The sequence below is a fragment of the Manis pentadactyla genome, chromosome 12, assembly GCF_030020395.1.
Source record: "Manis pentadactyla isolate mManPen7 chromosome 12, mManPen7.hap1, whole genome shotgun sequence".
NCBI lineage: Eukaryota > Metazoa > Chordata > Mammalia > Pholidota > Manidae > Manis > Manis pentadactyla.
The window spans coordinates 105550896-105577481 of record NC_080030.1 but is presented as its reverse complement, the minus strand read 5'-3'; the positions used below and the strand labels follow the sequence as shown (position 1 = coordinate 105577481).

At 37.0% G+C, this 26586-nt stretch overlaps 1 protein-coding gene across 5 annotated transcripts in view; it reads left to right on the top strand.

Annotated features, from left to right (window-relative positions):
* Positions 1 to 26586, top strand: part of HACE1 (HECT domain and ankyrin repeat containing E3 ubiquitin protein ligase 1) — a 98444-nt gene that overhangs the window by 52073 nt on the left and 19785 nt on the right. For all 5 annotated transcript variants that reach the window (XR_005028239.2, XM_036902863.2, XM_036902862.2 and 2 more), the window contains 8 exons: positions 5562 to 5896; positions 6408 to 6476; positions 6712 to 6799; positions 19518 to 19629; positions 19723 to 19820; positions 20000 to 20087; positions 23514 to 23663; positions 24105 to 24301. Coding sequence is in view for 4 of the 5 variants with exons in the window: in XM_036902863.2 (XP_036758758.1) it covers positions 5562 to 5896; positions 6408 to 6476; positions 6712 to 6799; positions 19518 to 19629; positions 19723 to 19820; positions 20000 to 20087; positions 23514 to 23663; positions 24105 to 24301 (1137 nt within the window). In the remaining variant the exon portion in view is untranslated. The remainder of the gene's footprint in view (positions 1 to 5561; positions 5897 to 6407; positions 6477 to 6711; positions 6800 to 19517; positions 19630 to 19722; positions 19821 to 19999; positions 20088 to 23513; positions 23664 to 24104; positions 24302 to 26586) is intronic.

The window sequence follows — 26586 nt, the reverse complement described above, 5'->3', positions numbered from 1 at the left end:
TAAAAAAAAAAAAAGTAAGCATGTGTGTATGTGTCTGTGTATGTGTTTTAAAAGTAAGATTGTTTTCCTTTACTGCCTTTACTAACAATTAATTATTGGGATTACTTCAAGGAACAATCATTGAGATATTTTATCAAAATATTTTGTTTTGTGTCAGCTGCTTCTCCTGTATAAGCATGTTTATAGATGGAATCCTTGGGAGAATCATTCCATATAAAACCCAAGACAGTGTCGCTACCCATGTTAAGTAATAATTTTAGGAAGTCAACAAAGGGAACATGTGAACATGGCTGTAATTGCTATTGTTAATCGTTTTTTGTGGCTTTCTATTTTCATATAACAGATTTTGGACAAGTGTGTAATTTAACAGCTGTTTTCATGTTATTTTTTGAAGGTAATTTATCTTAGATTTCATAGCATAAAATTTGCCTTTGGATACACGAAGACTTGTATTTCTTTAACAGTCTTTTGAGTATATGTATACATTATGTATCCAAAAAGTGATAAAACGTTTTAATGTGTCACTTCCTCGAAAACTTTGATAGACAGCTTCACTGTTAAGTTCAAAGTTAAACTAATGATCTGTGCTAAATGGAAAATTGTTGGCAAACACAAAGAGTTTGCAAGTATATTGCTAGTAGATTCTTTAATATCTATAATAGGTATGATAGTCAGATATATACGTTTCTTTTCAAATGTATATTTGTATACATATTTCATATATATATACATATATATATGAAAGTGTCTGTGCATCTGTTTGCTTCACTCTTATTTTAAATCAGTGTAGGAAAGTTTTCAGCCCTGCATGTACATGTGTGGGTGCGGGTTTTCCTTTTTCTCCCCCCTGTTGTGCCACCTCCTGGAAGAAGGCAGTTATGCATCTTCTTGTAATTCACATTTTGGCTTTTCACATACTGCTGAGTGTAATGCTAGTTAGAAGTGGTAATTTACCCCGTCTTTGTAAAATTCAAATCTATATTGATGCAATGTTTTGCCAGTGTTGTTTTATGAGAGTTTTACTGCTCAAAGATTTACATTACTCTTAAGTTGTTCTTAATATGTTCTGGAGTGGCTCATGCTGTTAGTTCTTGAACTACCCCTTATTTGATTTTCTACTGATCCTTTCTGCTCATCTGTAATGATGAATAAAATATCAAATCAGGTAGAGATTATATTCACTGTTAGCTGATGTATTTTTTGTTTATTAAAATTTGAATCTGCCACCTATTTGCTAATGATACCAGAAAATAAATACATGCTCAGTAGCCTCTTTATGGGCATTAAATGCTTGATTTAAATGTTAGTTTTTTATCTAGATAGTCAGCACAGATATAACAGACTAGAAAAGGATATCACTATTTTTCTGTTAGCTTTTCTTTTATGCAATCTAGATTCTGTGTTTTGATTGTCATATATCATTGATGTCTGTGGTATTCATTATTCTATATTTTTTTTTTTTGTTAGTGTCTTTCCTTTTCAAGATACTACTATCTGCATTGTTGACTGCTGATTTTTGTCTCTGATCACTTATTTTGTCTTAAATTTTGATCTTTCAATTTGGAAACCATTTTTATTACAAAACTCAGCTAATTAAAAAAACATTAAGTATTACTTTAAGGAATTTACTAGTCTCTTTCCATCTAATTCTCTGAATTAAATGTGGACTCTGTGGAGGATGGCAAAATGATCTACCCTTCCACTTATAAAGATAAAAATAGAAACTACATTTTCATCCATATATATAAGGTCTTCTGTTCATCGTGAGGTGATTCAAGTTGTAAAAAACTTAACCATTTGCTGAGTGGCTGCAGTGTGAGTATGGAAGTACCATTTTAATTTTTACTACATTTTTGTCTAAGGCAGCAATTGATGCCTTCTTTCCATTTCATTAGCTAGATACTTTAACATGTCACGTCACTGTTAGAATCAATTAATGAGCTTTCCATTACGAATGAGTGGGTTTATAGCCTTATGTTTTTAGCAAGTAAAATTGTTTAACATCCTGTTACTAGTTTTCTGATTTATCTTAGAAATTTTTTCTTTAAGTTAATCTTAACATATAAAAAAAACATTTTTTATAGCCATTTTTTCAGTGTTAAGAGATTTTTATCTAGTGCCTTGGGAACTTTGGAGCATCTGAGGAAGGTCGTCCTGGTTATCAAATGTGGGCTTCTTGAATCTTGATAGGTTCTTTCTTTGTGTGAATTGTAAGCTGTGACTGTTAACAGTTTCATAGAATTATAATTGAGAAAATTGGGAAGGCCAAAAAGATTGAGAAACTCTTTGTGATCCTATGTTTTGGGTTGGGGCATTTGACATTATTAAGTTGAGAATAGTTAGACTAACAGAGAATTTCAAGGTACTATTAAAGAACTTCAGTTAGTAATGATTTCTTGTCAGATTTGTATCTCACTTTGGCACATGGATCTTGAATTTTTTAAAATTGTCCAACAAGTTTGGGATTATATGTTACAGCTTTGAAATATAACTTGAAATATTTTGAAAGTCATGTATGATTGTCACATCATTATTCCTTTACAGAGAATATAATTCTGTGGTGAAGGTCACTCAATGCAGTGAAATGAAACAGTATCTTCACAGTGCCAAGAAACATGCTAATATTGTCTAGAGTCATTGACTCATTTTTTTCCAGTAACAATTGATACGTATGGTATTTTGTGTCTTACCTAATATTTTCTTAAGCATTATTATGACTATAGAAAGCAACACAGTTGTGGTTTACAATGATCTATTTTTAAGTTTTAAAATTTTATTTTGTCTGTGGCTGCTACGTTTTTTGTAGTTGAGGAATTAGTTTTCTAAACAAATCTTCAAAGGGAGTGCTTTAAGGTAGGGATTTAGCGGTAGTGCACGTGTGAATGCAGGCAGAAAAGGTGGGGAAAAGAGAGAAGTAAAGGCCTAAGGTGGCTTACATTTCCCCCTCATCCTCTTAATTCTTTGTAGAGTTTCTTTATTGAAAACTTTCTAACTTTTCAGTATCTTTATTGTCACTATCCTTTTTATACACATCTGATTAAAAAAAACTATCTCTGGATCGTCTGGTTTGTGTACATGGCCAGTGTCTGAAAGCGGGCTGCGCAGGCTGCAGCTGAGGCGCAGGGCTCCCCCGGGACAGGCGCAGGCAGCTGTCCCCGCCTCCGGCTTCACCTCCGTCCATGGGCTGGTTTTCCCGGTTTTGGCCCTTCTCATTTAGAGGCTGGTTGTTCCTTTTTCCTTTTGCTTCAAGCAGTTTTACATCATCCCTGTTCTTTCTATTTTGGAAGTTTATTTTCTGATGGAAAGCTAAGTCGTTCTGTTCACATAAAAAAGTTCCTGTTCATTTTTTTATAGCAGGTTTAATGTTTTACTCATGATGAAAACTCTAGGCTCACAGTCGGAACGCTGGAATGATCGGAGTGAAGCGTTTTAGGGAAGGCAGCGCCCAGGGACCAGGGCTGCTGCGCCGCCTGCCTGCGCCGAAGCAGCTCGGGGACCCTGGGTCGTGGGACCGCTGTGCCCGAGCCGCCTGTGGGGCAGAGGGGTGCTCATTTCAGCCTCAGAGAGGGCGTGGCTAGTTTCTCACTTGGCTTACCTGTTTACCCAGGAAGTACTAATTAAATATGTTACATGAGTTGAGCTAGGTTTTTGCTGATGGTGGTGGGACATTTTGTCAAAAAATGTTTTGTTTTCCGCTTTTGGGTTTAATGTTTAAGGGAATACTTAGGGGTGATTTTATTGTAAATTCAGTAGGTAAAATACTCTCAAAAAGAGAATATTCTGGAAACCTAAAAATATAGCAGAGCAATTTGTTAGATAATAACTGGAAAGAATTTCCTGGTAGAACAAGGTTACTTAAAGTTTTCTAGGATTCCAAATATGATTATATAATGTCTGTCCATAGTGGTCTTTAAAATAAGATTATTTCTTCTAGTTGAAATATCGTATGGGTGGGTCCTTCAGAGACATACGCTCCTTTGTAGCATTCTGTGATTGTACAGGAATCAGAAAATTAAGTTTTACATTCATTTGACCAAAGTTTGTTATTCTCCATGGGAATATTTAGAATAGTGTAGGAATGAAGGACCATTTAACCACCATCTCCTCCCCCTACTTAACTGATAATCTTTACTTGGGGTTAAAAATGTTCTAGCAGGTGGGTTTTTCCCCCTAGCTTTATTGAGGTATGATTTACATAAATATTGTGTACGTTTAACACATATGGTGTTATGATTTGAAACAAATATATTGCAAATTGTTCGCCGCCGTACGGTCAGTGCACACGCCCCTCACCTCGCGGAATCCCCGTTCTGCGGTGGTGGTCAGAGCAGGGACGCTTTACTCCGCAGCCGCTGGTGCTGACAGCCGGAGCCCGGGGGCCTGGCACCAGATCTCCGCGGCAGGTCTTTTAGCAGTAGTTGGGCATTTATATTTCTGCTTGTGCTAAAAACTACTAATTATTAGAGATGATACATATATTTCATTTTCTCTAGTACTTAGTCCTGTTGTAGCAATTGTAGCATTTGTGATCACATAATATTTTAAAAATAAAATTTGACTTGCTATTAATTTTTTATTTATTTTATTTATTTTTATTTTGGTATCATTAATCTACAGTTACATGAAGAACATTATGTTTACTAGGCTCCCCCCTTCACCAAGTGCCCCCCACATACCCCTTCACAGTCACTGTCCATCAGCGTAGTAAGATGCTGTACGATCACTACTTGTCTTCTCTGTGTTGTGCAGCCCTCCCCGTGCCCCCCATGCACTATACATGCTAATCCTAAGGCCCCCTTTCTTCTTCCCCCCCTTATCCCTCCCTTCCCACCCATCCTCCCCAGTCCCTTTGCTATTAATTTTTATAAAAGACATTTCATTATTCTCAAAAGAAATCTTTTAAATAGTGTAGAAATAAACAGTTCCCTCCCTACTTTTTCTTTTTTAAACTGTCAATCTTTATTTATAATTAGGAATTTGCTAGTCATATTTGATAGTTTAACTAGAGATGGATTTTATATGTGTGTGGGTAAGCAAATATGTGTGTGTGTGTGTGTAGATCATATATGTGTATATGTATGTGTTTATAAATGTCTCATATTTTAAAATTTCCTGTCATTTTCAAAATTGTAGGAATTACATGTAAAGAAAGGAACACAGTCACCTAAGCTGTATCTTAGGTTCTTTAGGACTTTTCATTTTTTTAAAAATACAGTAAATTTTAGGGGGATTGTATAAAAGTAATTTTATTTTTTACAATAAATATTAGAAAAATTTTAAAAGATAGGCTTAATACATTTCTTGTTTTATTTTAGTTTTCCCTTTTTACTCCAAAGAGCCAATAAATGCAAATTAAATTTTTGCTAAAAATGAAAAAATTGTCTTTTATATGACATTCACGTTTTTGTTACTTTCCTCTAGGCAGTGCTGTCATGTTAACTTGGGAATATAGAAGTATCTAGAGTATATTTACTATTTTATAACACTTGTTTCACTGTGTGGGGTTTCTAATCCTGGAGTTTAAGAATGATATTTAAAGACCACTCTTCTTTCTCTCGTAGCCTCTCGAATTGCTTTGGCACTCATTAGATGAATGGCTAGTCCTAATAGCTACAGAACTGATGAAAAACAAAGAGGACTCCACAGATATCACTTCTATTTTACTCAAACAAAAAGACCAAGATCAAGGTGCTGCTTCCATTCCTCCGTTTGAACCTCCAGGACCTGGGACTTATGAAAATCTCTCCCCTGGCACACGGGAATCTAAACCAGATGCTCTCGGAGGGAAACAGGAAGGCAGCGCGGACGGTCAGGATGTTATTTCTGTGACAGCGAACCGGCTTAGTGCTGTCATTCAAGCTTTTTACATGTGCTGCTCTTGTCAGATGCCTCCGGGGTAAGAAAGTTTCTGCTGATTATTTCCTTCTCTGATAGATGAAGAAAAGCTATGATTCATTTTGTAATTTTAGTAACAACTAATAATTTGTTCATTTTAGGTTCTAATCTGCTTTTGTTTTAGGAATTGTTTATAGGATGTTTACTAGTCTAGAATTAGTACAAAATATTGGAGTTTTAAGCATTAGATCGGTTACTAATATGTATGATGGTGAATGTCACTTTATAAAGGATCACTTGATTGTGTATTCAAGGTGTATAGAGCAGAGATGCTTAAAATTTCAAGGTTTTTAAAAAGTCACCTGTTTATATCATCTGTTAATGAAAAGTTACGTATTTTTTCATCTTATAAGTTGACTAGGCATGCCCCAGTCTCCTAAATTTATGAAGATGATCCAAAGCCAAATTCTTCTTTTTTTTCTATTTAGAAGCCAGTCCAATTCAGTGCATTGTTATTAAATCTGCTGTATCACCAGCTTCTCTGTGTTCTCATTGTTTTTTACCTCCTACAGGATGACTTCGCCCCGTTTCATTGAATTTGTGTGCAAACATGATGAAGTTTTAAAATGCTTTGTTAATAGGTAAGGCTTTCTTAAATGCATGGACTGCCCTTGCTGCCTCTTCTTTCTTTGCTTATAGTTTTCATCTCAACAGAAAAGTGTTACTTCTGTTAACCATTCAAAAAATGCATAATGACAAGTGGAAGTATAGTAGATGTGATTAATATGTATTTTTCTTCTGTTTCAGTATCTGTATGTATAAATTTGCATTACTTATCCTTTTTGTCCATTTAAACGAAATATATTTTTCTTTTAGAAATCCCAAAATTATATTTGACCACTTTCACTTCCTCCTTGAATGTCCTGAATTGATGTCCAGATTCATGCATATCATAAAAGCACAGGTAGAAATCTCTCTTAATGTTTTTAGTCTAAGGAAAATAAATGTTTTTAATTTGATAACTTTTGGTGAAGTAACTATTATACTTGAGACCTTGTGCTCTAAATGGCATGACATTATTCTTTACTATAGTATATGGAGTTACATAATGTTACTTTAGTATGAGGAACAATTTCTTCTTCAAGAAGAAAGTGACTACTATGTGTAAGTCTTGCACAAAGACAACAGAACATGGTGCCACTTCCTGAGATGAATTTCATGGGACACTAGTCATATAAGGTTATGGTCCTTGAGAAAAGGATTTTGGTTTCCAAAAACATTTAGGAAACATAATATACCCCCCTTTTGGAGATTGATAAAGCATATCAGCACCTTGTTAGAGGCTTTGAGAAGCCCTTTGGTCAAAAAGTGACTTAACTTTGCTAATCCCCCAAACTTACTTGACCTGAGAACCTTTCCCCTGCCAGGGTTCATTCCACGTATCTCATGTTTGGTGAAACGTGCTACGGAAAAGCTTGCCATGCTACTTACTTTGGGCACATTTCCTACATCCTTTAGCCTTCGTTCCTTCATCTACAAAAATAGATAATGACAGCAACCTCATTAAACCTATTGTGAAGAACTTAAGTTTTAAATTGTGATGGTATGTATGTTCAGTGAATCGTAGTTGTTTGGAGAAAGAAAACATGTTGTTTCTCCAAGAGCATCTTAATTTAACTTAGTAAAGGAGGTAATAAATGTACTTATAGAATAGTAATTACAGTATTACCTGGTTCTTAGGAGTTAAGGGAGGAACAGCTTGCTTCTGGCTGTCTGTAGTCATGGGAAATTTCAAAGAGGTGTGATGGAATTTAAGCTGTACCTTGAAAAACATTCAAAATTTTGATAGGAATAAATGGAAAAGATGAACATTCTAGCCAAGATTTGGGCCAAGGCATATAGATGGAAAAGTGTATAAAACTACAGCAGCTGAAGCAGAATTCTGTGTAGGTGAGGAATGAGATGTAATTTGGAAATGGTAGGTCGGAGTCCTAACTCGTCAGGCCTTGGTTGTCAGATTGGAAGCTCTTTGTTTGCTAGGCTGTCAGGAGCCACTGGTAACTTTGCTTCAGGAGAATGATGTGATCCTGGCAAACCTTTAGGAGATTATTTGTCAGGAATGTAGGATAGAGCAGAGGCCATGGTTTGGTTAGGAGTCATAAGATAAATCCAAGCAGTGTTTTTATATGTCTTTGGGGATACTGATCCTTTCAGAATTTAAAGAAAACTGAGAACTAATTCTTATGAAACTATTACCATGCATATAGGTATCCTTTGAGATCTGTTTAATAACAGACCCTTCCTTCCTTCCCTCCCTCCCTCCCCCAGGCTAGTACAGATATGTGAGTATTTCATACGTACAGATTTATATGTAGTTTGTCCATGAGGACCTAACAGAAGTGAAAATGTCGTTACTGCCTTAGAGGAGAATTTGGTTTAATTGAGAAACTTAAATAGTTGAAAGAATTAATTTCATTTTCTTTATCTACACAATGTGACTCCATTCAGGGGCAAATGAGATCATAGGTGAAAGAAGCTTTGAGCTTTTGAAAGAGGTAGTTTGCTATCTTTAATACTATCTCTGCTTTTCGCTTCCCTTTCCCTTTTTCCTTCCTGAATAGTTCAGTCAAAAAGCATGTTTTAGCTATCCACCTTTTCGATCCCCTGAGGGGTTTTGTTGGCTGACGAGGCTGAGGAAGATGCCCACGTGCAGGGTGGTGGCCCGGTGTGGGGTTTGGGAGTTTGGATGTGGTAGGGAGGGCGTCTGTGTGGAGGAGGGTCTCAGTATGGAGCATGTGAGGTGGGCGGTGTCCAGCGTGGACGGCGGAGACAGTTGCTTGGAGTAGTCTGACAGCCTCAGTCAGGCGGAGGGTGTCTGGTGGAGGGTCCGTGTCGGCTGCAGAAGATCGGTCACATTCAGGGTGGGGTGGTTGGTCAAGTAAGTGTAATAAAGATGATGGGGGCCTAGTTTCTCACGGTTGAAGAAAGAATTTACAAAGTAGAGGAAGATAGAATGAATTGCGTGCTGTTGGATTAGAATTAAAGATATTGGTGTGAATTCATAGTTTTCAAGGTATGTAGATACAGGAAACCTGGTACCCAGTTCTTGGTCTCTAAGTGCCATTCCCAGTGAACCAGCGCTCACTGGGTAAGTGGTCAATTTCAGGGCTGACTCAGGGAAGGTACCAGATGAGCTTAGAATTTCTAACTGAGCAAGAAAGTTGTTCAGAGAGTGGTGGGGTGCATCAGAATACTCAGAACCAGCTTGAATGGACTCCACTGGCCAAATGTGGAACAATTGGAACATCAAAATAAATAATGATGGCACTAAAGTATAAATACAATTGGAATCCATGAGTCTATACTATACAAGTTAATGAATAAATGGAAAGTTTGACGAGGGATGGGTTATTCTTATAATGTCAGAGTCTCTGTACAGAACACCTAGTAAGTACAAAGACTGGAAAGGAACCTTACGGGGGAGAAGCCTGGCAGTGATCAAAGCAGACGTGTCAGTGGGCCCGCCGAAAGGATGCTCTGAGAGGGCATCCCTGCTGATGTCCCTGCCAAATACGTGCACCCTGAATTTAATCATGAGAAGGTGTCAGACCAGCTCCACTTGAGGGAAATTCTGCAAAACAACTGACCCGTAGTCCTTGAAAGTATCCAAGTCATGAAAATTAAGAAAACACTGAGAACTGTACCAGAGTGAAAGGGGACGGCTGAACGTGATCCATTCACCTTGTGCTAAAGGGGACATCATCAGGAAAGGGGCAGAACTGGAAGTGGGGTCTAAGGATTGGCTGTAGTGCTACGTCAGCGTGAGTTCCTGGCTGTAATGGTGGTTATCCGGTAATGTAGGAGAATTCTCTGTTTGAGGAAAGACTTAGGGGTGACTGAACATCATCTCGGCAACTTTCACATTAGGGGGGAAAAACACAGCCTTTTCTCTATTGTGCTTAGAAGTTTCTGTATCTTGGAGGTTGTTCCAAAAAAAGAAAAAGAAAAAAGTAAACACAGAAACCACTGCCCCTGCGAAGGGACTGACTTCCTATCGTGCTGGTGGTTCAGGTGGCCTGTAGGCAAAAGCCATTTCGTATCGCTGTGCAAGTGCTAGTAAGGAGGGCGTCTGAAATCAGTCCCGCTCTGTGAGTTAGTTAATGGAAATGCAGGTACTCAGAAAGTGTCCGTACAAAAACGTGCGCTTCAGCTTTGTGGGTGTGCACCGTGTGTGTGTGACTGTTCGGTCTTACAGATGTCTTACTAGTATTTTGTATTTTGTAACATGTCTTTTGAATTACTTTAAAAAAATTGCTATTTCCTTTTACTTACTGGTTCACATTTTGTAGATAAATAATTTAATGTTTAATATGATAAGTAAGTTTACTGTCATTTTAAGTACTTATTCACAGTAATTTTAACTTTGAGAGCAGAAGTAGGAACAGCATCTATTCATTGAGCTTTCTGTTTCCACAAGATACTGAACCTCTTGGTGCTTTTTTCTCTTCTGTGAAATGGGGGTGATAAGAGTCCCTTTTTCATACGAGTGCTGTGAGGATCACGTGTGAACAGGCATGTAAAGTGCTTAAGACAGTACCTGACTTATAAATGCTTTAATAAATGTTACCTAATTTATGGTTATTATGTTGTGTATTTGCCTTATTTTGTTTAATCTTCACAATTAACCTTTGAAGTAGGTATTATTTCCCCTCTTTCACAGGTGGAAAACTATAGTTGTGAGAGGACTAGTAATTTCCCTGCGCTTACAAACCTAGTAGTCACAGAGCTGGGATTTTAAGCCATGTTTGTTGAACCTCAAAGCCCATATTTAAATAAATTATTTCCATGTAATTTTTTTTCTGTCTCTTACTAAAGGTCTAGAAATAATCAGCATTTTAAAATTTCAAACACTTTACATTCTAGTCTTGTTTAGTAAATATGGAATATTCAGTTTATATGCCCAGCAGTAAATATAGAAACAGCAATGCTTTATTCATAATGTGGACAACTATTGGGAGTATGGGCAGAATTACACACTTAACTTTTAAAAAGGGAGCATTACTCTTTTCTTACTGAAAGAGCAGATATTAAAAGGCAGAAGTTAATCTCTTTACCATTTATCTTCATAATAATATTTTGATTATGGGTTGATAAAAAGTGATGAGTAAATCTTTTGAAGCAAAACTAGTAGTCAGTTTAGCTGATACGAAAATATTTACGGGCGTCCTAAAAAAATGCCCAAAAGATCACGTCTTCGTGGTGGTGGGTGTTGATCATGCCTGTCTCTGGGGACGGTGGCTCTTGCAGTGTTATTGCACCACCCTACTTCTCCTTTGATTTTTTCTAGCTGTGTGAGTCACTTGTTAAGCAAGTTCTCAGTCCTGACCTGTAGCCATAAACTTCCTCGTTCTTGGTGTTTGTTCCTTTATCTTTAATCTTTGGAACAAGGGACCTTAATTTGTCCTCAACTTCGGCTTTGTTCATGACTGTTTTCAGTGTCTCAGCCCCAACACATTCCAGTGTTCATTTCCAAGCCCTTAGTAGTTATATCCTAAATAACTTTAAATTCAGAATATGTAAAATCTCACTCATTATCTTTCCACTAGTGCTTTCCATAGGGGTAAATTGTGAGAGGAGGGTTTTTTGCCACTAAGGGGTTTCTGTTATTAAGCTCTATTCTCAGGGATTGTCTCTTACTGCTCGTCTTTATTCAAAGGAGTGTTGTCGCGTGGGTTCACTCTGTGGTTCCTCTTTTTGTCATGACCAGGACTTTATCACTCAGTACCTACTATTTCAGCCACTGCCTAGATGGTCTCCCTTCACACTGGCACTACTCCAGTTTTAATTACTGCGCTGGTGATGTTATTTCTTTGACCAGATATCCACCAGTGATCTTTTACTTGATTCTCAGGATCCATGATTATGTCCTTGATTTATTCATACAAACTGTTCCCTTCAACATGTATAGGGATAGGACTGTGGTCATGCCAGTGCATTCATTACATCTTCCAGGGAGAAGTTTCTCCTCCTGAGCATTTGTTCCTTTGTCTCTCTTAGCCTGGTAAGCCCCTTGCTCCCTGCTTGGGCTAGTCCTAGCCAGCTTTAAGTCTGGGCTCAAACCGTGACCTCCTGAAGCTTTTATCTCTGCTCACCTGCACAACTTCTAACTCCTTAGTGCAGGGTAGTCTGCAGTTCACTGTCCAAAACTTGATATATAGGTGTGTTGTGTTGTTCTGTTAGTCTTATCTCTTTAACTGTATTAAACTGTATTTAGCAGTGAAATTGAGATTTTGCAGCTCTTAATGTTACCTGCTTTGTTGACACAAGGTACTCAGTAGTATTTTCTCATTAATCATAGTATCACAAGTCACTTGCAGTTTGCATATCTGGCAAATGAACAACAGGTAGAGTCTTCTTATTCAGGAGATCTTATTCTTCAAATTTTGGAGTGGAGGAAGGGAAGAAAAAGGGTAACAAACTCCTTTAGTTGCTGCATATATTCTGTTGTGTATTTGGTCTCAGCCTGTCAATAACTAACATTATAGCTGGACCGGCCCTTGTGGTTCTTTGTATGATCACAAGACAGCCTTCAGCAATAACCATTAGGAAACTTTGAAAAAATAAAGGTTTATTGCTTATAGGACCTAAAAATTACACAGCTCCCCTGGTGCCGCACAGCAGGGTTGTAGGTAGAGAGAAAGAGAGGACATGTGGGCCTGGGAGTCTGCTTTGATTGGGGTTGACGGTGGGGGCCTAGGGTTTCACAGGCTCACTCTTTAGTGGTGAATTTAAAACATAAGAGCGGGAATTTGCAGGTCTGGAAGTGAAGAAAACAGGTGGCCTAAACGGTCAGTTATTGAAATCAACCAAGATCTCCAAAGCAGAGAGAGCCTCAGAGAGGGGAGGTGGCGTCGCTCTCTGTCTAGTCCAGTGGCCGGCAGTGTGTCTCCCTGAAATGGGCATCTTCGGAGTGGAGGCCTCTGTCAGTCAAAGCTTAAGTCAGGCACTTGTGTTACAAAAAGAAAAACAAACACCTGTCAGGGTTACAGGGCAATTCACCCTGTGAGGTTGAGGCATTAGAGTCAGTGGTGAGGACATTGACTGCCTGGGTAGCTAATATGCTAAAAGTCATGCGTAGGGCACAGTGTAATCCAGACAGTACACATCTAAATAGGATTATAGTAGCAAATCCTATAAAAATTATCCTGTCAGTAGTCTGAAATTCAGTCTGTAGCCATTGTCGCAAACTTGAAGGTTCCAGCCATGAAAACAGGTCAGTTCAGTTAAACAGTGTATCCCATTTCAGGAGGTGGGCTGCAGGTGGGCTCCCAACATCAGGTCTATATTATATGAGAAATCAGGTGTTTAATAGGTGGCAATTCTGTGGAAACAAAGGTTATAATGGTTGGAGCAAATATAAACCCAATTTGCTTGCTAAGAGCAGCCAGTTGAGATGTCTAGACATTAATTAGGCTCAAAGCAAATCTGTGGTTTGAATGTCTGTGATGATGTCACTGGGTGCTCAGGTAAACTTCTGAGTGGCCCATATAGCACCAGGCATGAAAATTATGCTGTTGTGGTAATATCTCTGAATTTTTTATGAAGTTCCATTTTTTTTATATGTCCCATTTTAGCTTGCATGATTTCAGGTAGTGGGCACTTTTAGTTCTCTGTTACTCCAAGTCAGAAGGGTGGGAGAAAAATTGGAAATGTTAGCTTGAGAGTTATAGCCAGGTATTGAAGGAAACTGGAAAACTTCAGGTTCCAGTCTAGTATATAGATGAAAAAAAAAACTTGCTTGTCAGTTAACAGCACTAGAATCTGAAATATATGATGGTATATTAATGAAACAATTTTTTCTTTACAGTTACCCCCCTTTCTATCAGAGATAATAAAAATGAGACTAATTTGTTTATAAAATAAATCTATTCTCATTAAACTTGGATTGGTTATTTACATAAATGCAGCAGGAAAAGTCGATTGATCATATAGATTCATCTAAGTCTGTTCTGCTAGAATTTTTCATAGTGAATCTCAGATGGAATTTTTAAAAGCCTTTCAAGGCTAGGAAGCCAAGCAAAGGCCTTGACGTGAGCCTTTGCCTGCAAACTTACAGATTTGAATGAATTCCTTTTTTTGGAAGTTCCAAAATACCCTGAGGTTCCTGAGCCTGCCGGGAGGTGACCTTCCTTACTCACCTGGTAAGGCTGCTGGGAACCCTGTAAGCAAGGTACCAGGCCTGTTTTTCCAAGGAACTTCATTGGCTTTATAAGGTCAGCCTTAGTTCCTTAAAGCTGTCTGGTCATATTCGAGTCTATGTATGTCTCTCTCAAATAGGACATTCCAGTCAAAGCCCTCATTATGTAACCATTGTTTCCAATTGTGTCCCGTTACATTCTTACTGAGTTTATGCAAATAACTATATTGCCTTAAAAATACAAGAATACCTGGAGTTTTGAATTCTAGAGGAATCAGGTAGGGAGAAAAAAGTAATCGTTTTATCTGTGTTCACAAAGGTATACTTTCCCAAATTGATGTAAGTCATACATAGCTAGCCTAAGAGAAAATTTCCTTAAATCTGGGAAACAGAAGATTAAAGAACTAGCAACCTTTAAAAAAACTTTTTTATTAAGGTATGGTTGATACACTACCTTATGAAGGTTTCACATGAGCAACATTGTGGTTACCGCGTTCACCTATATTATCAAGTCCCTGCCACACACCCCATTGCAGCCACTGTCCATCAGCCTAGTAAGATGCTGTAGAGTCACTGCTTGTCTTCTCTGTGAGAACTAGCAACCCCCTTTTAAACAAAAGTTATAAAAGTTATAACCATCCTTACCAGTTCATCCAACCATATGTAATTCTTAATCTTGATATTTTGTTAGCAGTTTTATGAATGCAGTTTTTTTCTTAGAGTTCTGTAAATTCATACCCAGTTCAGTGATATGATCTGAAAGTTATCAGAAACCTGTGCTTGTCAGAGTACTTTCCATGAATCTCCTTGAAGATGGAATACTTTTACAAAGGCATCAATAAAATATTAACTGTAAAAATGACAAAAGACTTAAAAATGCCCATGGTTAAAGTTCTGACGAGAGTTCATTATAATGAAATTGACAAGGAAATTTGTTGATTTCTGTGACACATTATAAGATGATAACTGGAATTAGGATTGATAACATTTTATATCATATTTTTAGGAATTTCATATAATTTCTGGAACATTCATGTTAACATATATCTGTACAAGGATATCCATGCAGAAGGTTTAGCATTATTTTTTATTTGACAATGCTTCCCATGTAATTTAACATACCAAGCAATCCTAATTAGTTTAATGTCTCTTTTTATAAGGAGAGCAATCTTTTGAGATGGTCCAGGGGCGCTCCGCAAAATCCCAGCGTTACTTCCAGGTCAGAAAGACTTCACTTAGAATTTGATTTTTCTAAGTCTGTCAAAAAATATCGAAAGGTTTTAGATACTTGACTAAATACGATCACAGGTAATTATGCAACATGTATCTACTTAACCAAAGTGACAAAAGCATTTAAAGAATGTCACATAGTTGTGAGCAAAAATTAGCTCTTCTAATATTGAGAAGACTCAATTTTTTTAAGCAGTCAAAAACCTGATTAAGAAAACATGAACATAGGAAATTGTTTTGGTAAAACACAAAATCTTTGTTTTCTACCTAGATACTTAAAAGGTAAAGAAAAACCTTTCATATTCTCATACGAGGAGCAAATCAGTTCTCCAGGATAACTTTGTACTTTTAGCAGATGAAAGAAAATTATATAAGCATGCTATTGAAATTAAAGCTTGTTTTAAAAAACAAAAAACTTGTCATGATAATTTTGTTTTTAGCTAACTTGACCACACAAGGTAAATATTCTGTCTTCCCAGCTTTCTATAACGTTTTGTCCTTTATTTTCCTCTTTCCCATTCTGAAGTCATCAGTTTTAATTTAGGACAAATCTGCTTTCTTTTTCCTTAACAAAAACAAATCTCCATACTTTATACCTTCTATTAGCCAAAAATGCATCCTACTTCCCTTGCGTAGAGAGATGTTTCCTTTGTTATTTCTTGTAGCTTTAATTACATATATTAATTAGAATTCTTAATCCTTGAAATCTTAATTTCTAGTGAGAACTAAGAAATAAGCAATTATGAACTATTTCACCAGCATTCTTTAGATTGGCAAATTTATGAATGGATTTCTTAATTTGTAGAAACATACATTTCTTCTTAGCACAGTTGTTTAGTTAGTGTGAGACATGTTTCTTTACAGACTCAAATTCTTAGTTCCTCTGTAAGAGGTCAAAAGTAGGTAAAGTTAGACTTGCTTAGCGATTAATGTTTTGGTATTTCATCTTATTTGGAAATGATCTACACATTCAGTGAATTTCCATAATTCAGTTTAACTTAGTAAAATTCTAAGGGTGGAAGTTATCAAAGATTTGGAAAGTATTTTTAAGTAGACATACCATAGTGCATACTTATTGCTGAAAAGTTCACCTAAAAACTATCATCTCTTTTAGATCTGAATCACTTGTTCCCAACAATTGTGTTTAAACTACGTGGGAAAACTTCCTTAGTAGACAGACATCATTCCAAGCTCTTTTTCTTGCTGACAAATTTTTTGTAATAGAGATAACATGAGTTTATTTGATTAGGAAACCCAGGTAAAATAGAAGTTGTTTACCTGTATCATATTTAATGCTAATAACTCTGAAGACACACCTTTTTAAATTAAACCAAACTTAAACTAGCTTTTATTTAGCAAAGATTATCCCAGATCATGTGAACTTGAAAAACATTTGGGTTAGTTTCTATATTTCTGAGTTTCAGGAATACTTAAATCATAAGCACTTATTTTTACCTTCCAGAGGTAGAGGGGAAAAACACACACACACACACACACACACACACGCACACACACAATATATATCTGTAGACATGCATAAACATGCGCACACACACACACACACACACAATATATATATCTGTAGACATGCATAAACATGCAGGCAGATACAGAGACCTGATAGCTTCCATTCCGAAATTTTAGCCATAAATGAGGTACAATATAAAACTTAGTAGTTTATAAATAACAGGTGAATCCAAATTGGCAGATGGAACAAGATAGGATACCTGCTGCAATGGCTAAAACTTTTTATTAATGTTTGTGGAGAGAACTTTTAAGGTTTGGATTTGTCCTTGATAGGTATCATTAAGGAGGCTGTGGACTAGATTTTGGACAAGAGAGTTATCCTAGCATTTTGTATTTTAAAAGGCCTCTTTCCCCCTGTTTTGTTTTTTCTTCAGTCTCAGGTGATTGTGGGCCGTTTTAGTTACCTCCTGGGTGGGGTGTGTACATTGCAAAGACTTGGTAAGATTTACATCTTCAAGGGACAGAGAAAGAAAATGTAAGTTTTCCCCCTAGGAGTTTTAGTGCCTTTTGGATGGCTTTGGCAGTCCCCCTGAAAATGTCATAGCACTACCCTGTAATCGGTGAGCACCTCCGAGAGAATAATTCTATGGACTCAAAGTCAAATGGGGCCTCCTCAGGGTTGGAATGAAGAGAGGGTCACGTGGGTCCCTGTGGTCATGGAAGTGATGAGCCCGCTGGGCCGTGCCAGTGTTGTGCGTGGCTTGATGTTTCCCGGCCAGCACGGGCCGCGTCAGGGCTCACTGTGGTGAGGGGATGGGCAGTGCCAGACCATGTACATCCAAGTGGGGAGGGGAAGGGTGCCAGTGTGCGTTGTGGCCCTCGGGGCCTTTGCCTTCCCGTTTCCCTCTCCTTCTCACCGGAGGCCTCCGTAACCCTATCGGCTTTTCCCCTGGAGGCAGGGATGCCTCACGAGGTGTGTCTTAGTTCTGTCCTGTTGAGAGGAGAGCCGAGGGCGCAGGGTAAGGGGCGTGAGGCCCAGACGGAGCTCTAAGACCTTCACCTGATTCTCGGTTCTTTGGCGATACCGGCCAGTTGACGCGTTTGGCAGCTGCGAGTAACAATTCAAAATATGTTCCGTACAAACAAGAAAACCTGCAATAGCCAATTAGCTTCCTGCTCTCCTTACTGCTGTATAAAATCTTTAAGAAAGGTTTGAATTTCAGTTCAAGTATGGTTTTTTCCATCTCATTTCCTACTTGTTCTGTCCTGTTTTTATCCAGTAACGTGTTGTCACTGGAATGTCTTGGATGCTGTCACGGTGGCGGCTGTCCTCTCCAGGTGTCCCAGGGGCCTCTCTGGGTTGGGGGCTGCCTCCACTGGCACAGTAGGCACAGGGTCTTTGGAAGAAGCCCTTAGGCTGGAGCATAACACCGGGGTCTCGGCATGTTGGTGTGCCGTGGCACTGAGCTAAGTCAGGGAACCTGCTGTGGCGTTTGCATTTTTTGAGGAGCTGGTATATTATCAGGGTTCTTGGGGGACCCTGGTACCAGATATCTAATCATTTCACCATACCTCATGGCCTCGCTCAGCCTGTTCTGGGAAGATTGTTAGATGATCACGGCAGCCATGGCCTCTGGCTTGGGAACCAGAGGTGACATACGACAGAGGCCACCCGCAGAAGCACACAGCAGCGGGAGAGATGCCCCAGGAGCGGCGCTGCTTTCCCGATGGTGTTACCCACCTGAGTTAGGAGGTTAGCAAGCAAAGTTAGGTAAAGGTCATTCTCGGGTAATTGCAAGGTCTCTCTTGCCTACTGTGCCGATTGGCCTCAGCACAGCAATAATTAGTGCTGTGGCCGAAGCAGGCCTTGTGGTTCTTGTTATGATTGCAAGACATCCTCCAGGGATAACCCAGGAAATTTTGGAAAAATAAAGGTTTATTACAGGACTTAGAAATTACACAGCCCACCTGGTGCCATACAGCAGGGTTGTAGGTAGAGAGAAAGAGAGGACATGTGGGCCTGGGAGTCTGCTTTGATTGGGGTTGAGGGTGGGGGCCTAGGGTTTCACAGGCTCACTCTTTAGTGGTGAATTTAAAACATAAGAGCGGGAATTTGCAGGTCTGGAAGTGAAGAAAACAGGTGGCCTAAACGGTCAGTTATTGAAATCAACCAAGATCTCCAAAGCAGAGAGCCTCAGAGAGGGGAGGTGGCATTGCTCTCTGTCTAGTCCTGTGGCCGGCAGTGTGTCTCCCTGAAATGGGCATCTTTGGAGTGGAGGCCTCTGTCAGTCAAAGCTTGAGTCAGGTGCTTGCATTACTAAAATAGAAGCAAACCAGCTGTCAGGGTTTATACTGCAAATCAAAAGATAGAATAAGGATAAAGTTAGAGGTAAAATTTTTTTCATAAAGTGGTACATGAAATGTAATTTTTCTGGATGTGGAAATTCATTTTTAGAAGCCTTGTTGGGTTTAAAAGAATTTGCGACTAATTGTGTTCAGTAACATTATCTGATATTAAGTTCTTAGGTATAACCTGAGTTATCAAATATTTTCCTTTGAAAATGGAGGGAGTTTTAAAAAGTACACTCTATAGGCAGTTGAAACATTTAGCAAAGATCTGCCATTTTGGGAATAGTTGCTGAAATGTCAGAACATTATCTAGAACTATTAAAAATAAAGGTCTAAGAATGATTATTTATAGAAAGGGCATTTAGGAGGCTAGTTAAGGAAATCCGATAGTTGGGTGACTGAAATATTGCTAACATTTTATTGTTATTTGTTGGGATAGCCATTTAAAGATCGTTGTGAGTGGTTCTATGAACATTTGCATTCAGGACAACCAGATTCAGACATGGTGCACAGGCCGGTGAATGAAAGTGACATCCTGCTGGTTCACAGAGGTATGTTAACAGAGAAATTGATGTGTATTAGAGGCACAAATACTAGTTATTATACATTTTAATATGTTAAATTAACCAATGCTACATATTTAGATTCTATTTTTAGGAGTAGCTGCGAAGTTGTGTCAAAAGCCAATTGTGCAAAGTTAAAGCAAGGCCTTGCTGTTCGGTTCCACGGAGAAGAAGGCATGGTGGGTATAACATAAGGGCTGTTCAGATCACTTATGTAAAAGATTGAAATGGACTTGAAGAAGGTTTAATATTAAATTGATAATAGAAATGTAATATGCATTTACTTTTATTACTTAGAAAAAAACTTTCCCACATAATATATTTCTGTTGATACTTAATTTTATTTTCTTGAACTCAGGGTCAAGGTGTTGTGCGTGAGTGGTTTGATATTCTGTCTAATGAGATAGTCAATCCTGATTATGCATTGTTTACCCAGTCAGCTGATGGTAAGTTGTGCTGTCCAGATGGCTTTTTCTGTGACTTGTCATATTTTCAAACTGCTTCAGTGCGTTTTTTTCCTTTGATTTCTATAGTAGCCCTCTGAGCTAGGTGGGGTATTACCATTTCGTAGAAGAGAAAATTGAAATTCGGAGTTTTTGTCTACATTGACACAGACAATGAGGGGTAAGGGTCATGAGTGGGACCCGGCTCAGTCCGGCACTCCTTCCTCTGAAGAGGCGGGTCGCGGTTGCTGGCCTCACGGACTAGTGCTGGTCCAAGGAAGTTTTCGTTAGTTCTTTATTAAAGTAAAACTAGATTTGTTCAATATAAGGATTGTCCTATAGTCTACTTTTTTCAGGTTAAAATTTCTTCTTGTGAAATAGTGCAGTAAATGGGCTTAAAAATATTCAAGTCCTTATTTGGAAAAATTAAAATTTGCTATAATCCTATTTGAGTTTCCAACAAAATTTATTGGGCATGAAAGGAAAAGTCATTGTGTTAAATCTTTAACTGAACATCTATTTACGTATACTAACTTAGTTTTCAGTCCTTTTAAAAGATCAAGACCTTGCAACTACAAAGCTCTTATTTAACCATATAATACAGATTAAAAATGCTCTGTTCAAATGGCGCTTGCAGCCTACAGACTTGTGATTTGCTACAGGAGGCTAAATGGAAATGGTTACTGCCTTCTTTGGGTGAGGTGTACTTGGGTGAGTTCTCTGACTTAATAAAGACATAAACAAGTGAAAGTGGGATTTCAGTGTTTAAATGCTTTTCACAATTACTTTTATTTCCTGAATACCTTTTCTTTCCCAGTGTTTACATTCTTTCATAAGGAGAGGGGGCCTCATTAATTGTGGTTTCTGATTGCATCCCATTAAAACGAGCAGTGACTCTGCCCTGAGTAAGAGGGATGACTGTAAGAGAGGCAGATTTGTTTAGGAGTATGGGACTGGTTGCTCTAACTCGGTAACCTTTGATTATTTGCTCTGAGGTCAATTTTGTCTTTGTGATTTTATGACAAGTTCGATGGGGTATTGAGGTTATTTGGCCTAATCGTTGAAGCAAGATATAACATTAGAGCATTGTATTTTAGATTTATTTCTTTTCTTATAGTTCCTTATTCTGTGTCTATTTAGTTTCATACCTGAAAAATAGATATGGCATGGAATGATGAGTCTAGGCATGTCCGCATACTGCCATGCGGATTTATAGCAGAGCGTATGTGGGAGCACACAGACCACAAAGATTGTGATGTGTCCTTTTTGTAAACTATTTAATTTTCTCTTTGGGGTCACAGTATTAATAAATTAAAATTTAGGTGAAATATTAAAAAAAATTTTTTTCTAATGTTTAGTTGATATGAAGAGAATTACACTTAGGGGAGTTCAAAGTTCCCGAATGTGGGAAGTGTTTGGATAGACCTAATGTTACAGTGATTTCCTGAATACTTGCTTTCTGATTAAATCAGGAGGCTTTCTACAGAGTCTCAGGGTTGTATAGTGGCGAAGAGTTTGGTCTTTGGTGTTCCTGGGTGGGAATCCTGCCTCGGCTCCTCTTTTTGCTGTAATCTTTCTGGACCTCAGTTTCTTCACTTGAAAATGATGATAACCTATGTTTTGTAACATAGTGAGAAATCAATTAGCTGATGTGTAAAAACGCCTAGCCCAGTGCCTGGCCCAGGGAAAGCAGAAATGTTAGAAGCTATTATTATTGTGAAATAATGTAGTAAATGGTATTTTCTCGTGCAGTAGGATTTTTCTGAGGCAATGAAAACAGCTCAGAGTGTCAGAGTTACATTTATCTTGAGTGTAAAACATAACAAACTTTATAATGTGTTTTAAGTAGTTTTCAAGTTAAAAATTATGATTTCTTTCCTGAAGATTTTTTTTCCCCTTTTGTTTCCTATTTTTCTTTTGATTGCTTCTTACCTATTCTTTTTAATAACCCAGATTTCCCAGAAAGTACTTAGAAAAGGAATTAAACACAGACCTAGGGGAAGAAAGTTGAGTCATCAAAAACCTTGGTTGGTTCATCAGTAACCCAAAGTATTTCACATTTTAGTAGGTAAAAAATATTTTTGCGATTATCCTCAGAATATTATAATTTTGGAATTATTGTTATGTTTGTCTTTGAAGACTTTCTTAATCTCACAAAAATTCACTTTGGCTTTTAATAGTCTTACAACATGACTAGGAGTGATTCTCAAAAGGTACTTATAGCTTCACGTGGTGCTTTTAAGTCATTCAGCCATAAGCTTCCAAATTTGTACCTTTTATTTAAGTAAACTGGTCACAACAGTTTAGTCCAGGCCCAACAGTGAGAAATCAAAGACCAACGAAGCGCAAACTGAATTATTGTCAAAATATGTAAATGCTGTATGACCAAACATTTCACTTTCCGATACTTTTCTATTTCTATTTATTTAATTTTGTGCTGTTTCATTAGATTTAGCCTAGGTGTCCGGAAGCATGAGCTCAGTAAAAATTTGTTGAATGAATGAATTTGTAGCCCTAGTTGGTGATCATCACGCAAAAAGAGGGAAAGCATTATTTGAAGTCAGCATTTTGGCATTATATTTTTCCATTCCACTAGATTTTTTTTGAGTTTTTTATTTATTGTAAAATAAGCATAATAAAAATTCATCTTTTTAGACCATTTTGAAACATTTACATTTAATACATTCACAATGTTGCGTAACTATCACCTCTATCTACAGTGAGATCTTTTTTTCATGTAAGTAGAATCATGGTCCGTTGCATCCGATTTTGACAGTAATCAGTAACATTGCCCTTGCCATTTGTACTTTTTTTAGACCTCAGAGGTGTACTTATTTAAACCTCATTATTGTCATGTGGAAGAACTGGTTGACTTGTGGACTTAGGTGGTTTTCTTACAATTTTTAAGAGGCATCAAGTTCAGTGACGAGGTCCATCACTTAAGAATAGTTGTACTTTTAAAATTTTGTTCTTGTAGTACTCCAGTCTTTAAAGAGCGAAAAGCCAGATGAAAACCTGCTGCACAGGGCGTGCAGGGATGAGTGAGGCAATGTCTGCCCTGATTCATAGCCTGGCAGTTAGTTATCCCCTCACTGTCCAGGAGAACGTGTGTGGGGGGCAGGGGTGTGGGGGTGGGGGTGTCATCTTTTCAGCTGTTATTTGCCAGGACCACTCTAACACATCCTTGGCTACTTGCAGTTAAAAGTATTCTAAGTTTTCTTCAAAAAGACTTAATCTAAAGTACGTGTGAATGAATGATAATATTTTGTACTTCTGACTCCACTGCTTATTACATATTCCACAAACACTCCTGAGGTAGTTTATAAATAATTTAATGTTACTTTTGCAAATTATATGTGAATTGACTTGTCTTTGTAATGATCTCTCTTCTGCCTAGAGTCTTAAAAATAAATTATTTTGTTTTAATAGGAACAACTTTTCAGCCTAATAGCAACTCCTATGTAAACCCTGACCACTTGAACTATTTCCGATTTGCTGGACAGATCTTGGGATTAGCTTTGAATCATAGGCAGCTGGTCAACATTTACTTCACAAGATCATTTTACAAGCACATTCTTGGTATGGCTCTATTGTTATTTCCATAGGCATTTATTTAAAGTTGGAGACTATCTGTATGTAAAGTATTTGAGGGCCTGAGGGAGAGAGAAAACAACCTACTCTTTTGCTGAAAATGGTTCTTATTTTAGTGTATGTATGTTTATGCTAAGAATGTATTTTAGTATGAACACACTTAAGAGAATTGGCACTCTCTGAAGTTTATAATAATTTCCTGAGTAGCTGTTTCAGAGACAGATGACACTGTAAAAATGTGGAAAAAACATAAGCTTAAATTAACGGACTTCCAAATTCAGGAATTAGCAAATCATTTAAATCATACTGTGAATTGGATTATATTTTGCAGTTTTATAGAGAGTCTATAGAGGGCAGTATTTTACCATTAAACAGATCAGGCAAGGCAGAAACAGGCTGTAACTGCTTGCTGTATGTTTGTGTTTTTAGGTATTCCTGTAAATTACCAGGATGTGGCATCCATTGATCCAGAATATGCCAAAAATTTACAGTGGATTTTAGATAATGATATTAGTGATCTGGGTCTAGAACTGACTTTCTCTGTTGAGACTGATGTGTTTGGAGCAATGGAGGAGGTGCCTTTGAAGCCTGGGGGTGGAAGTATTCTTGTGACACAAAATAACAAAGTGAGTATTTGAATTTTTACCTTAGTCGTTGCCTGTAACTTGGCCCTGACAGTCTGCTGATGACTCTCTAAAGTCTCCCAGCACTAGCTAGAAAAATGTACTGTTAAAAGATTTTCCTGATATTTCTTAAAACAGACCAAATATTTAATTCACTAAATCATCAAATTCTTACTGGCTAGTTTAGAATTAGAAAGGATCATTTCAGTATTGTGTTAGATAAGCTGAGGCGGTTCCAGAAGCAGCCTGGAGCCCAACTCAGTTGAATAAGTTGGGCATCTGCATGTTGAAAAATTTGATTAGAAACACAAGCTTACATTAAGATCACATTTGCATTAACCACTATTTTATGTTTTAAAAGTACAATATTAAGAGTTCCAATAGAGAAAAGAGGAAATCCCAGTGTTTAAACTTTGCACATGCTGTTGGGATCTAGTAAATCTGTTAAAGTTCTGACCTTAATTTTTTTTTAACTTTGAAACTTGATTATTATTTGTTATGATACCACCTTTTTGTAGATAATATTATTTTTTTAGTTTTAATGAGAAATAATTTACATACATCTGTACATATTTATGTTTAATCTTGGCATATGTTTTAAATTTTAGTGTTGAAAGTTATGTTATTTTATAGTACAGTTTTACTTTACATTTTGATATATTATGTAGGAAATTGGGAGTCAGAAAATCTGTTTTTGGAATTCTAGTTCTGTATTTACTAGTAGCATTTTTTGTTTAAGCAAGACTAAAACCTTTATTTTTCCATTAGTTGGCTTTGAATTCCAAGACAGATTGAGAATCATCTAACTATAAAAAATAATGTCCATTGGACCATGTTTTAGACTAGGGGTTTAGTAAAATAGTGTTTTTTTAAATAAAAAGGCCAAAAGACATGGCCATGTTATAACCACTTTGAGCCTTGGTTTTATGTAACATAGGAAAATAATACCTCCCATATAGAACTGTTACTGACATTTTGTAAGCTGAAAAACACAACACGAAAGATAGTTCTTATTGGCTAGTTTTCTATAAAAATAGGCCATTTCAGACATATTTAGGGAATTGAAGACCTATATTAAGCTACATAATTTATTTTTGGAAACCTAGATACCATAAAATATGAAAAAAATAAACTTTAATTTTTGAAAATAAAATAGAAAGCTGAGTTTTGGAGCCTAAAAAGCTGAACATATTTTGAACATCTGTAGATATTTATTTTTAATCTTGGCATATGTTTTATGGCATATTGGGGCCAAAATCCGGGTCTCCTGGTTTCAAGTCTGATGTTCTCTATACTGTTCGCAATATTAATCATCTTGAGGAAGATGTTGATTTTTAGTATAGTAATTCATGTTCAGCTCTAGAAGATTAAAATAATAAAATGCTTAAATAAAAATTTTAAATCTGTATGAATTTGCCAGTGAATGAAATGTTTTCTAAAATCTTGTAATTAGATTGTCTCCCTTGTAATGCATTTATTATTCTGTTTTACACTGGAGACCTACTCTCAATTAACGGGAATGTAATCATAGAGTCTTTATTATAAGCAGTGATTTTTACCAGAGAGCCTCATACATGATTCCTGTCTGTGAATACAGTACTGTATCCGGCTTCTCAGGTGGAGTTCATATATGACAACAGAGAAAGACCGCTTAGCAATTACATGATAGATAGCTGTATTTATACTTCTTTTCCCTAACAGCCTCCCTCCCACTATGATGTGATTCTTTTTTGTTTAGATTTTTAAAATACATGTTCTATTCTTTTGCATTTGTGTCTTTCAAATCTAGAAAGAAGAAAGATATTGAATAAATAATAAATAAGAATATACTCCCATGCAGGGTATACCCTTCATCTTGAGTCTAGTCTGAGGCTGTGCTACTATTGTAATATTAAAGAGTTTGAAACTTTTGTTTTTAAGTTTAATACATTTTATTTAACTGTATAACTATATTAACTAATTGCTTAGTTGATTGTAGCCCAAGGATTTTTAATGATTAGCTTTTGTAATAGAGGTAAAAGCAAGATCTCAGTCACTAATATGTTAATTCTTCGTAGCTTTCATTTTTCTGACATAAACATCTTAACAATAAGTTGAGCCTCTTCCTTTTTGAATATTACCACTAAGAGTCAAGTGTAATTGTATATGAGGTTGTTGATACTTAAACATTTAATGCTTATTCAACAAGCACTTTGAACTTTTAAAAGTCAAACATCATTAGAAATATACCTATATCTTAAATTGATCATTTGCTTTAAAATTGCTGAAGTAGTCAATTTACAAATGAT